This window comes from Coloeus monedula (genome assembly GCF_965178545.1).
Source record: "Coloeus monedula genome assembly, contig: HAP1_SCAFFOLD_497, whole genome shotgun sequence".
NCBI lineage: Eukaryota > Metazoa > Chordata > Aves > Passeriformes > Corvidae > Coloeus > Coloeus monedula.
Window position 1 is genome coordinate 61,728 of NW_028120464.1, and position 13,526 is coordinate 75,253.

Genomic DNA, 13,526 nt, shown 5'->3' on the forward strand with positions numbered 1-13,526 from the left:
CTGAGGGGACGCGGGAGTCGTGAGGGGATGGGGGAGGTTTTAGGGGATCCTGAAGGGATCGTGAGGGGATGAGGGGAGTCTGGAGGGGATCTGGGGAGTCCTGAGGGGCCTGAGAGGGAATTTGGGGGGGTCGTGAGGGGTCGTGAGGGGCCGGAAGGGGTTTGGGGAGTCCTGAGGGGATCGTGAGGGGATGAAGGGGAATTGAGGAGGTCCTGAGGGGGTCTTGAGGGACTTCGGGGGGTCCTGAGGGGCCCGAGGAGATTTTGGAGGGGAATTTGGGGGATTCGGCATCCCAGGAGTGGGGCCCGGAGCATCCCTTTAAATTTAAGGGGTTTTTGGGGGGGGGGTTGGGTGTTTGGGAGGGTCTGTGTGAGGTTTTGGGCTCCCTGTGGGATTTGGGGTTTCTTTGGGACTTTTGGCGCATTTTCGGTGGGATTTGGGATTCCCCATGGGATTGACGAAGTTTTTGGCATCTCCCCACCCCAATTCCCCCACTTTTAAACCCCCCATTTCTCTCTTTCAGGGTTCCCCCCCCCACCACCACCGTGACCATGGGGGTCCCCGGGGCGCTGCCGGCGCTGCTTTTGGGGTGTTTTTGGGGTTTTTTTGGGGTCCCCCCTCGGGCGGGGGCCGGGGACTGCAAAGGGCAGCGCCGGGTGCTGAGGGGACCCCGCGGCTTCGTCACCGACGGCCCCGGCAACTACTCGGTCAACGGGAACTGCGAGTGGCTCATCGAGGGTGAGAGACCCCAAAAACCCCGAAATCCACCCCAAAAATGAACCCGGCACCCCCAAAAACCCCCTGGACCCCAAAGTCCCCTCAGAGAAACCCCAAAACTGCCCCAAAGCCCAAAAGCTGCGCCAAAATCCCCTCTGAGAGACCCCAAAGCTCCTCAGAGAGACCCCAAAAACCCCAAAATCCAACCCGAATTTGAAACCAGCAGCCCAAAAAACCCCCTGGACCCCAAAATCCCCTCAGGGAAACCCAAAATCCTTTCAGAGAAACCCAAAATCCCCTTAGAGAAACCCCAAAACTGCCCCAAACCCCCAAAACTGCCCCAAAACCCCCTCAGACCCCAAAACCCCAAAATCCACCCTAAAACCCGCAAAACCCACCCCAAATTCAAACTCAGCACCCCCAAAAAACCCCTGGACCCCAAAATCCCCTCAGAGAAACCCAAAATCCCCTCAGAGAAACTCCACAATTGCCCCAAAGCCCAAAAACTGCCCCAAAACCCCCTCAGAGAGACCCCAAGGTCCCTCAGAGAGACCCCAAAAACCCCAAAATCCACCCCAAAAACCCAAAACTCCAACCCAAAATCAAACCCAGCACCCCCAAAAATCCCCTGGACCCCAAAGTCTCCTCAGGGAAACCCAAAATTCCCTCAGAGAAACCCCAAAACTGCCCCAAACCCCAAAAACTGCCCCAAAACCCCGTCAGACCCCAAAACCCCAAAATCCACCCGAAAAACCCACAAAATCCACCCCAAAAACCCCAAAATCCATCCCACATTCGAACTCAGCACCCCCCAAAACCCCCTGGACCCCAAAATCCCCTCAGAGAAACCCAAAATCCCCTCAGAGAAACCCCAAAACTGCCCCAAAACCCCCTCAGAGAGACCCCAAGGCCCCTCAGAGAGACCCCAAAACCCCAAAAATCCAACCTGAAACCGAACTCAGCACCCCCAAAAACCTCCTGGACCCCAAAATCCCCTCACAGAAACCCCAAAACTGCCCCAAAGCCCAAAAACTGCCCCAAAACCCCCTCAGAGAGACCCCAAGGTCCCTCAGAGAGACCCCAAAAACCCCAAAATCCACCCCAAAAACCCAAAACTCCAACCCAAAATCAAACCCAGCACCCCCAAAAATCCCCTGGACCCCAAAGTCTCCTCAGGGAAACCCAAAATTCCCTCAGAGAAACCCCAAAACTGCCCCAAACCCCAAAAACTGCCCCAAAACCCCGTCAGACCCCAAAACCCCAAAATCCACCCTAAAACCCGCAAAATCCACCCCAAAAACCCCCAAATCCGTCCCACATTCGAACTCAGCACCCCCCAAAACCCCCTGGACCCCAAAATCCCCTCAGAGAAACCCAAAATCCCCTCAGAGAAACCCCAAAACTGCCCCAAAACCCCCTCAGAGAGACCCCAAGGCCCCTCAGAGAGACCCCAAAACCCCAAAAATCCAACCCGAAACCGAACTCAGCACCCCCAAAAACCTCCTGGACCCCAAAATCCCCTCACAGAAACCCCAAAACTGCCCCAAAGTCCAAAAACTGCCCCAAAACCCCCTCAGAGAGACCCCAAAGCTCCTCAGAGAGACCCCAAAAACCCCAAAATCCACCCGAAAAACCCCAAAATCCACCCCAAAATTGAACCCGGCAGCCCCAAAAACCCCCTGGACCCCAAAATCCCCTCAGAGAAACCCAAAATCCCCTCAGAGAAACCCCAAAACTGCCCCAAAACCCCCAAAACTGCCCCAAAACCCCCTCAGAGAGACCCCAAGGCCCCTCAGAGAGACCCCAAAAAGCCCAAAATCCACCCCAAAACCCCAAAAATCCACCCCACAAACCCCAAAATCCACCCCAAAACCCTAAAAATCCACCCCAAAATCGAACTCAGCACCCCCAAAAATACCCTGGACCCCAAAATCCCCTCAGAGAAACCCCAAAACTGCCCCAAAACCCCCTCAGAGAGACCCCAAAAACCACCCCCAAAACCCCAAAATCCACCCCAAAATCGAACCCAGCAGCCCCAAAAACCTCCTGGACCCCAAAATCCCCTCAGAGAAACCCCCAAACTGCCCCAAATCCCAAAAACTGCCCCAAAACCCCCTCAGACCCCAAAATCTTTCCTGGGACCCCAAAATCTGCCCCAAAACCTCACAGAGAGACCCCAAAATCCCCCAAATCCACCCCAAAATCGAACCCGGCAGCCCCAAAACCCCTCCTGGGACCCCAAAATCTGCGGGGTTTGGGGATTTTATGGGATTTTAATGGGATTTTATGGGGATTTTTAATTGGATTTTTAATGGGATTTTTTTAGGGTTGAAGTGGGATTTAAAAGGAATTTTTAAGGAATTTTAATGCAATTTTTTAGGATTTTTGTTTTTTAGGGTTTTTTAGGGGTTTTTAGGAGTTTTTTTAGGATTTTTGGGGGATTTTAGTGGGATTTTGGGGGGGTTTCAGTGGGATTTTGGGGGGTTTTAGTGGGATTTTTAGGGGATTTTTAGGGGATTTTAGAGGAATTTTTAAGGAATTCGAGTGTGGGGTTTTTTTGAGAAAACCCCTTTTTTAGGGTTTTTAAAAAGATTTTTTAAAGGATTTTTTTTTTTTAGGATTTTTATGGGGGTTTTAGTGGGAATTTTGGGGGATTTTATGGGATTTTGGGGTTTTTTTGGGGGGGTTTCCCCATTTTTGAGGTGCTGCCCCTCATGGCCACAAGGGGGCGCCCTGCTGCTTGTGGGTTTTCTATGGGATTTTTTGGGGGATTTTTATGGGATTTCGGGATTTTTGTGGGATTTCGGGATTTTTATAGGGTCGAGGGAGGGGAATTCTACGAGTTTGGGGTTTTTTGGGGTTTCCATGTGGTTTTTCATGGGATTTTAGTGGGATTTTTATGGGATTTTTAATGGGATTTTTAATGGGATTTTTGGGGTTTTTAAATTTGTATTTTTATGGGATTTTTAATGAGGTTTTTTTAGGATTTTGATGGGAATTTTCTTTAGGGTTTGGGGTTTTTTGGTCTCCCCTGAGCCCTCATGGGGGCGCTTTGCACTTTGTGGGATTTTAATGGGATTTTGGGGGGGCGTTAAATGGAATTTTTATGGGATTTTTTTTATGGTTTTTTTTGGGGATTTGGGTGGGATTTTTTTCTATTTTAATGGGATTTTTATGGGATTTTTATGGGATTTTATTTTGGATTTTAATGGGGTTCTTTAATGGGGTTTGTTTAGGGTTTTAATGGGGGTTTTCCGGGATTTTTTTAGGGTTTTTTGGGGATTTGTTTTAGGGTTTTAATGGGATTTGTTTTAAGGTTTTAATGGGAACTTTATGGGTTTTAATGGGGTTTTTTTGGGGATTTTTTTTAGGTTTTTAATGCGATTATTTTAGGGCTGTAATGGGATTTTTTGCGGTTTGGATGGGGTTTTTTTAGGGTTTTAATGGGATTTTTTTAGGGTTTTTTTGCGATTTTTCTGGGGTTTTAATGGGGGTATTTGGGGGGATTTAATGGGGTTTTTTTTTGATTTTTTAGGATTTTAATGGGGCTATTTTAGGGTTTTAATGGGATTTTTTGGGGGGGTTTCATGGGATTTTTTTAGGGTTTTACTGCGGTTTTTTGGGTTTTTTTTAGGTTTTTAATGGGATTTTTTGGGGGGATTTTTAATGGGATTTTTTAGGGTTCTAATGGGATTATTTTAGGATTTTATTGGGATTATTTTAGGTTTTTACTGGGATTATTTTAGGATTTTACTGGGATTATTTTAGGATTTTAATGGGATTTTTTAGGATTTTAATGGGATTTTTTGAGGATTTTAATGGGATTTTTTGAGGGTTTTAATGGGATTTTTTGAGGGTTTTAATGGGATTATTTTAGGATTTTAATGGGATTATTTTAGGATTTTAATGGGACTTTCTTAGGGTTTTAGTGGGATTTTTTTAGGGTTTTAATTGGATTTTTTTTGGGTTTTTTTTTGGGTTTTTTTGGGTTTTAACGGGATTTTTTGGGGAGATTTTTAATGGGATTTTTTTAGGATTTTAATGGGATTTTTTTTGGATTTTAATGGGATTTTTTGGGGTTTTAATGGTATTTTTTGGGGGGATTTTTAAGGGGATTTTTAAAAGTTTTTAATGGGATTTTTTAGGTTTTTAATGGGGTTTTAATGGGATTTTTTTGGGTTTTAATGGGATTTTTTGGGGAGATTTTTAATGGGATTTTTTTAGGTTTCTAATGGGATTTTTTTTTGGTTTTTACTGGGTTTTTTGGGGTTTTTTTTAGGTTTTTAATGGGATTTTTTGGGGGGATTTTTAATGGGATTTTTTTAGGATTTTAATGGGATTTTTTTGGGTTTTAATGGGGTTTTACTGGGGTTTTACTGGGATTTTTTAGGGTTTTAATGGTATTTTTTGGGGAGATTTTTAATGGGATTTTTTAAAGTTTTTAATGGGATTTTTTAGGTTTTTAATGGGGTTTTAATGGGATTTTTTTGGGTTTTAATGGGATTTTTTGGGGGGATTTAATGGGATTTTTTTGGGGGGGTTTTAATGGGATTTTTTAGGTTTTTACTGGGGTTTTAATAGGATTTTTTAGGTTTTTACTGGGATTTTTTGGGGGGATTTTTAATGGGATTTTTTAGGTTTTTCATGGGATTTTTTGGGGTTTTCATGGGATTTTTTTGGGGGATTTTTAATGGGATTATTTTAGGTTTTTCATGGGATTTTTTTAGAGATTTAGTTGTTTTTTTTAGGTTTTTAAAGGGATTTTTTTGGGGGGTTTTAATGGGATTTTTTAGGTTTTTACTGGGGTTTTAATAGGATTTTTTAGGTTTTTCGTGGGATTTTTTGGGGGGATTTTTAATGGGATTTTTTTAGGTTTTTCATGGGATTTTTTTAGGTTTTTCATGGGATTTTAATGGGATTTTAATGGTGTTTTACTGGGTTTTGGGGGATTTGGCAGCCCCCGGCCCAGGGCGCTGCTGCCCTTCACCTTCATGGCCATGGGGGCGCTCCAGGGCATCTCTGGGGATTTTTTAGGGTTTTCATGGGATTTTTTGGGGGGATTTTAATGGGATTATTTTAGGTTTTTAATGGGATTTTTTTAGAGATTTAGTTGTTTTTTTAGGGTTTTAATGGGATTTTTTGGGGGAGATTTTTAATGGGATTTTTTTAGGTTTTTAATGGGATTTTTTTGGTTTTTACTGGGGTTTTAGTGGGATTTTGTAGGTTTTTAATGGGATTTTTTGGGGGGGTTTTTAATGGGATTTTTTTAGGTTTTTAATGGAATTTTTTTTGTTTTTAATGGGATTTTTTGGGGGAGATTTTTAATGGGATTTTTTTAGGTTTTTCATGGGATTTTAATGGGATTTTAATGGTGTTTTACTGGGGGTTTTGGGGGGATTTGGCAGCCCCCAGCCCCCGGCCCAGGGCGCTGCTGCCCTTCACCTTCATGGCCATGGGGGGCGCTCCAGGGCATCTCTGGGGATTTTTTAGGTTTTCAATGGGATTTTTTGGGGGGATTTTTAATGGCATTTTTTTAGGGTTTTAATGGGGTTTTTTTATTTTTTTTTAGGTTTTTAATGTGATTTTTTGGGGAGATTTTTAATGGGATTTTTTTAGGTTTTTAATGGGATTTTTTTGGTTTTTACTGGGGTTTTAGTGGGATTTTTTTAGGTTTTTACTGGGATTTTTTGGGGGGATTTTTAATGGGATTATTTTAGGTTTTTAATCGGATTTTTTTAGAGATTTAGTTGTTTTTTTTAGGGTTTTAATGGGATTTTTTTGGGGGGTTTTAATGGGATTTTTTAGGTTTTTACTGGGGTTTTAATAGGATTTTTTAGGTTTTTCATGGGATTTTTTGGGGGGATTTTTAATGGGATTTTTTTAGGTTTTTCATGGGATTTTTTTTTAGGGTTTTAATGGGATTTTTTTGGGGGGTTTTAATGGGATTTTTTAGGTTTTTACTGGGGTTTTAATAGGATTTTTTAGGTTTTTACTGGGATTTTTTGGGGGGATTTTTAATGGGATTTTTTAGGTTTTTCATGGGATTTTTTAGGTTTTTCATGGGATTTTTTTTGGGGATTTTTAATGGGATGTTTTTAGGTTTTTAATCGGATTTTTTTAGAGATTTAGTTGGTTTTTTTAGGGTTTTAATGGGATTTTTTTGGGGGGTTTTAATGGGATTTTTTTAGGTTCTTAATCGGATTTTTTTAGAGATTTAGTTGGTTTTTTTAGGGTTTTAATGGGATTTTTTTGGGGGGTTTTAATGGGATTTTTTTAGGTTTTTAATGGGATTTTTTTGGTTTTTACTGGGGTTTTAATAGGATTTTTTAGGATTTTAATGGGATTTTTTGGGGGGATTTTTAATGGGATTATTTTAGGTTTTTCATGGGATTTTTTTAGAGATTTAGTTGGTTTTTTTAGGTTTTTAATGGGATTTTTTTGGGGGGTTTTAATGGGATTTTTTTGGGGGGGTTTTAATGGGATTTTTTAGGTTTTTACTGGGGTTTTAATAGGATTTTTTAGGTTTTTACTGGGATTTTTTGGGGGGATTTTTAATGGGATTTTTTAGGTTTTTCATGGGATTTTTTGGGGTTTTTATGGGATTTTTTTGGGGGGATTTTTAATGGGATTATTTTAGGTTTTTCATGGGATTTTTTTAGAGATTTAGTTGGTTTTTTTAGGTTTTTAAAGGGATTTTTTTGGGGGGTTTTAATGGGATTTTTTAGGTTTTTACTGGGGTTTTAATAGGATTTTTTAGGTTTTTCGTGGGATTTTTTGGGGGGATTTTTAATGGGATTTTTTAGGTTTTTCATGGGATTTTTTTTAGGGTTTTAATGGGATTTTTTTGGGGGGTTTTAATGGGATTTTTTAGGTTTTTACTGGGGTTTTAATAGGATTTTTTAGGTTTTTACTGGGATTTTTTGGGGGATTTTTAATGGGATTTTTTAGGTTTTTCATGGGATTTTTTAGGTTTTTCATGGGATTTTTTTTGGGGATTTTTAATGGGATGTTTTTAGGTTTTTAATCGGATTTTTTTAGAGATTTAGTTGGTTTTTTTAGGGTTTTAATGGGATTTTTTTGGGGGGTTTTTAATGGGATTTTTTTAGGTTTTTAATGGGATTTTTTTGGTTTTTACTGGGGTTTTAATAGGATTTTTTAGGATTTTAATGGGATTTTTTGGGGGGATTTTTAATGGGATTATTTTAGGTTTTTCATGGGATTTTTTTAGAGATTTAGTTGGTTTTTTTAGGTTTTTAATGGGATTTTTTTGGGGGGTTTTAATGGGATTTTTTGGGGGGGGTTTTAATGGGATTTTTTAGGTTTTTTCTGGGGTTTTAATAGGATTTTTTAGGTTTTTCATGGGATTTTTTGGGGGGATTTTAATGGGATTATTTTAGGTTTTTAATGGGATTTTTTTAGAGATTTAGTTGGTTTTTTTAGGGTTTTAATGGGATTTTTTTGGGGGGTTTTAATGGGATTTTTTTAGTTTTTAATGGGATTTTTTAGGTTTTTACTGGGGTTTTAATAGGATTTTTTAGGTTTTTCATGGGATTTTTTGGGGGGTTTTAATGGGATTTTTTTAGGTTTTTAATGGGATTTTTTAGGTTTTTACTGGGGTTTTAATAGGATTTTTTAGGTTTTTCATGGGATTTTTTGGGGGGATTTTTAATGGGATTTTTTTAGGTTTTTAATGGGATTTTTTTGGTTTTTACTGGGGTTTTAGTGGGATTTTTTTAGGTTTTTCATGGGATTTTTTGGGGGGATTTTTAATGGGATGTTTTTAGGTTTTTAATCGGATTTTTTTAGAGATTTAGTTGGTTTTTTTAGGGTTTTAATGGGATTTTTTTGGGGGGTTTTAATGGGATTTTTTTAGGTTTTTAATCGGATTTTTTAGAGATTTAGTTGGTTTTTTTAGGGTTTTAATGGGATTTTTTTGGGGGGTTTTAATGGGATTTTTTTAGGTTTTTAATGGGATTTTTTAGGTTTTTACTGGGGTTTTAATAGGATTTTTTAGGTTTTTCATGGTATTTTTTGGGGGGATTTTTAATGGGATTTTTTTAGGTTTTTAATGGGATTTTTTTGGTTTTTACTGGGGTTTTAGTGGGATTTTTTTAGGTTTTTCATGGGATTTTTTGGGGAGATTTTTAATGGGATTTTTTTAGGTTTTTCATGGGATTTTCATGGGATTTTAATGGTGTTTTACTGGGTTTTTTGGGGGATTTGGCAGCCCCCGGCCCAGGGCGCTGCTGCCCTTCACCTTCATGGCCATGGGGGCGCTCCAGGGCATCTCTGGGGATTTTTTAGGGTTTCAATGGGATTTTTTGGGGGGATTTTTAATGGCATTTTTTAGGTTTTTCATGGGATTTTTTTAGAGATTTAGTTGGTTTTTTTAGGGTTTTAATGGGATTTTTTGGGGGGGTTTTAATGGGATTTTTTTAGGTTTTTCATGGGGTTTTCTTGGTTTTTACTGGGGTTTTAGTGGGATTTTTTTAGGGTTTTAATGGGATTTTTGGGGGGGATTTTTAATGGGATTTTTTTGGGTTTTTAATGGGATTTTTTAGGTTTTTAATGGGATTTTTTGGGGGGATTTTTAATGGGATTTTTTTAGGTTTTTAATGGGATTTTTTTAGGTTTTTAATGGTGTTTTACTGGGTTTTTTGGGGGATTTGGCAGCCCCCGGCCCAGGGCGCTGCTGCCCTTCACCTTCATGGCCATGGGGGCGCTCCAGGGCATCTCTGGGGATTTTTTAGGGTTTTCATGGGATTTTTTGGGGGGATTTTTAATGGCATTTTTTAGGGTTTTAATGGGGTTTTTTTATTTTTTTTTAGGTTTTTAATGTGATTTTTTGGGGAGATTTTTAATGGGATTTTTTTATGTTTTTAATGGGATTTTTTTTGGTTTTTACTGGGGTTTTAGTGGGATTTTTTTAGGTTTTTACTGGGATTTTTTTGGGGGGATTTTTAATGGGATTATTTTAGGTTTTTAATGGGATTTTTTTAGAGATTTAGTTGGTTTTTTTAGGGTTTTAATGGGATTTTTTTGGGGGGTTTTAATGGGATTTTGTAGGTTTTTACTGGGGTTTTAATAGGATTTTTTAGGTTTTTCATGGGATTTTTTGGGGGGATTTTTAATGGGATTTAGTTGGTTTTTCATGGGATTTTTTGGGTTTTCATGGGATTTTTTTGGGGGATTTTTAATGGGATGTTTTTAGGTTTTTAATGGGATTTTTTTTGAGATTTAGTTGGTTTTTTTAGGGTTTTAATGGGATTTTTTAGGTTTTTACTGGGGTTTTAATAGGATTTTTTAGGTTTTTCATGGGATTTTTTGGGGGGATTTTTAATGGGATTATTTTAGGTTTTTCATGGGATTTTTTTAGGTTTTTCATGGGATTTTCATGGGATTTTAATGGTGTTTTACTGGGTTTTTTTGGGGGATTTGGCAGCCCCCGGCCCAGGGCGCTGCTGCCCTTCACCTTCATGGCCATGGGGGCGCTCCAGGGCATCTCTGGGGATTTTTTAGGGTTTCAATGGGATTTTTTGGGGGGATTTTTAATGGGATTTTTTTAGGTTTTTAATTTGATTTTAACGGTGTTTTACTGGTTTTTTTGGGGGGATTTGGCAGCCCCCAGCCCCCGGCACAGGGTGCTGCTGACGTTCACCTTCATGGACACCGAGTGCACCTACGATTACCTGTTCGTCTACGACGGCGGCTCCACGCGCAGCCCCCTGCTGGCCGCGCTCAGCGGCAGCGCCCTGCCCGCGCCCCTCGAGGCCACCTCCGGCAAGGTCAGCGCTCGCCACCGCGCCTGGGGGGCGGGGGGGCTTGCGGGAGTGTTTGGGGGGGGCTGGGATTTTTGGGGGATTTTTAAATGAATATTTTGTGGGTTTTTGAATGATTTTTGGGGATTTTTGGGGGATTTTTTGGGATTTTTTGGGGATTTTTTGGGGATTTTGGGGATTTTTTGGGGATTTTTTTGGGGATTTTTTTTTGGATTTTTTGGATTTTTTTTTTTGGATTTTTTAATGACTTTTTTGTGGGTTTTTGAATGATTTTTGGGGATTTTTGGGGGATTTTTTGGGATTTTTTGGGGATTTTTTGGGGATTTTTGGGGATTTTTTGAGGATTTTTGAGGATTTTTTTGGGGATTTTTTGAGGATTTTTTAGAGATTTTTTGGGGATTTTTTTTTTGATTTTTGGGATTTTTTTTTGGATTTTTTAATGACTTTTTTGTGGTTTTTTTAATGATTTTTGGGATTTTTGGGGGATTTTTTGGGGATTTTTTTGGGATTTTTTGGGGAATTTTTTTGGATTTTTTTTGGATTTTTTAGGGATTTTTGGGGATTTTTGGGGATTTTTGGGGGATTTTTTTGGGAATTTTTTGGGATATTTTTGGGATTTTTGGGGATTTTTTTTGATTTTTTGAGGATTTTTGAGGATTTTTTGAGGATTTTTTGGGATTTTTTTTTCTGGATTTTTTAAATGACTTTTTTGTGGTTTTTTAAAAGATTTTTTGGGATTTTTCGGGGATTTTTTGGGATTTTTTGGGGATTTTTTGGGGATTTTTTGGGGATTTGTTTAGGGATTTTTTGGGATTTTTTAGGGATTTTTGGGGATTTTTTGAGGATTTTTTGGGGATTTTTTTTTGATTTTTTGGGGGTTTTTTTTTGGATTTTTTAATGACTTTTTTGTGGGCTTTTTAATGATTTTTTGGGATTTTTGGGGGATTTTTTTGGATTTTTTTAGGGTTTTTTGGGGGATTTTTTTGGATTTTTTTAGGGTTTTTTGGGGATTTTTTGGGGGGATTTTTTGGGGTTTTTTTTTGATTTTTTGGGGAGATTTTTTAGATTTTTTTAGGGATTTTTTGGGGGATTTTTTGGGATTTTTTGGGATTTCTTAGGGATTTTTTGGGGATTTTTTGGGGATTTTTTTTGGATTTTTGGGGATTTTTTTTTTGGATTTTTTAATGACTTTTTGTGTTTTTTTAATGATTTTTGGGATTTTTTGGGGATTTTTTGGATTTTTTGGGGATTTTTTGGGGATTTTTTTTTTATTTTTTTTGGATTTTTTTAGGGTTTTTTGGGGATTTTTTTAGGGATTTTTTGGGATTTTTTGGGGATTTTTTGGGGATTTTTTTTTGGATTTTTTGGGGGTTTTTTTTGGATTTTTTAATGACTTTTTTGTGGGTTTTTTAATGATTTTTTGGGATTTTTGGGGGATTTTTTGGATTTTTTTAGGGTTTTTTGGGGATTTTTGGGGGGATTTTTTGGGGTTTTTTTTTTTGATTTTTTGGGGGGATTTTTTAGGTTTTTTTAGGGATTTTTTGGGGATTTTTGGGATTTTTTGGGGATTTTTTGAGATTTTTTGGGATTTTTGGGGATTTTTTTTTTGGATTTTGGGATTTTTTTTTTGATTTTTTAATGACTTTTTTGTGGTTTTTTAAATGATTTTTTGGGATTTTTTGGGGATTTTTTTTGACTTTTTAGGGATTTTTTTGAGATTTTTTGGGGATTTTTTTGATTTTTTTTTTTATTTTTTTAGGGTTTTTGGGATTTTTTGGGGATTTTTTTGGATTTTTTTGGGATATTTTTGGGATTTTTGGGGATTTTTTTGGATTTTTTGAGGATTTTTTGTGATTTTTTAGGGATTTTTTGGGATTTATTTTTTGATTTTTTTGATTTTTTAATGACTTTTGTGGTTTTTTAAATGATTTTTTGGGGCTTTTTTTGGAATTTTTGGGGATTTTTTTGGATTTTTGGGGGATTTTTGGGGATTTTTTTAGGAATTTTTTTTTATTTTTTGGGGATTTTTTTGGGATTTTTGGGGATTTTTTGGGGATTTTTTGGGGATTTTTTGGGATTTTTGAGAGATCTTTTTGGATTTTTTAATGACTTTTTTGTGGTTTTTTAAATGATTTTTTGGGGATTTTTTGAGGATTTTTTGGGGGGGGGATTTTTTGGGATTTTTGAGAGATTTTTGGGATTTTTTTAGGGATTTTTTGGGATTTTTTTTTTGGATTTTTTAATGACTTTTTTGTGGTTTTTTTAATGATTTTTTGGATTTTTGGGGGATTTCTTTTGATTTTTTGGGGATTTTTTGGGGATTTTTTTTTTTTTTTGATTTTTTTAGGGTTTTTGGGAATTTTTTTAGGGATTTTTTGGGATATTTTGGGGATTTTTGGGGATTTTTTGAGGATTTTTTGGATTTTTTTGGGATATTTTTGGGATTTTTGGGGATTTTTTTGGATTTTTTTTTGAATTATTTGGGGATTTTTTTAGGGATTTTTTGGGATTTTTTTTTTGGATTTTTTAGATTTTTTAATTACTTTTGTGGTTTTTTAAATGATTTTTTGGGACTTTTTGGGAATTTTTGGGGATTTTTGGGGGATTTTTGGGGATTTTTTTAGGAATTTTTTTTATTTTTTGGGGATTTTTTGGGGATTTTTTTGGGATTTTTTGGGGATTTTTTGGGGGTTTTTTGGGGATTTTTTGGGATTTTTCTGAGATCTTTTTGGATTTTTAATGACTTTTTTGTGGTTTTTTAAATGATTTTTGGGGATTTTTTGGGGATTTTTTGGATTTTTTGGGATCGCTACCGGATGTTGTCCAAGAATTTGGGATTTTCACGGGGTTTTTGTAGGAATTTGGGATTTTTTTGGGGTTTTTTGTAGGAATTTGGGATTTTCACGGTGTTTTTTGTAGGAATTTGGGATTTCCACCCCGTTTTCTGCAGAAATTCAGGATTTCCACCCCGTTTCTTGCTGAAATTCAGGATTCCCACCCCGTTTTCTGCAGGAATTCAGGATTCCCACC

General features: G+C 37.8%; 1 protein-coding gene across 1 annotated transcript; it reads left to right on the forward strand.

The window, feature by feature from the left end:
• Positions 1–551: 551 nt before the first annotated feature.
• Positions 552–10,502, forward strand: LOC309585827 (multiple epidermal growth factor-like domains protein 8; the record flags this gene model as incomplete). The annotated part of the gene is made up of 2 exons (XM_082303666.1): positions 552–738; positions 10,339–10,502. Coding segments are annotated over 2 exons (351 nt in total), but the record flags the coding sequence as incomplete, so codon positions are not given.
• Between the last annotated feature and the right edge of the window lie 3,024 nt (positions 10,503–13,526).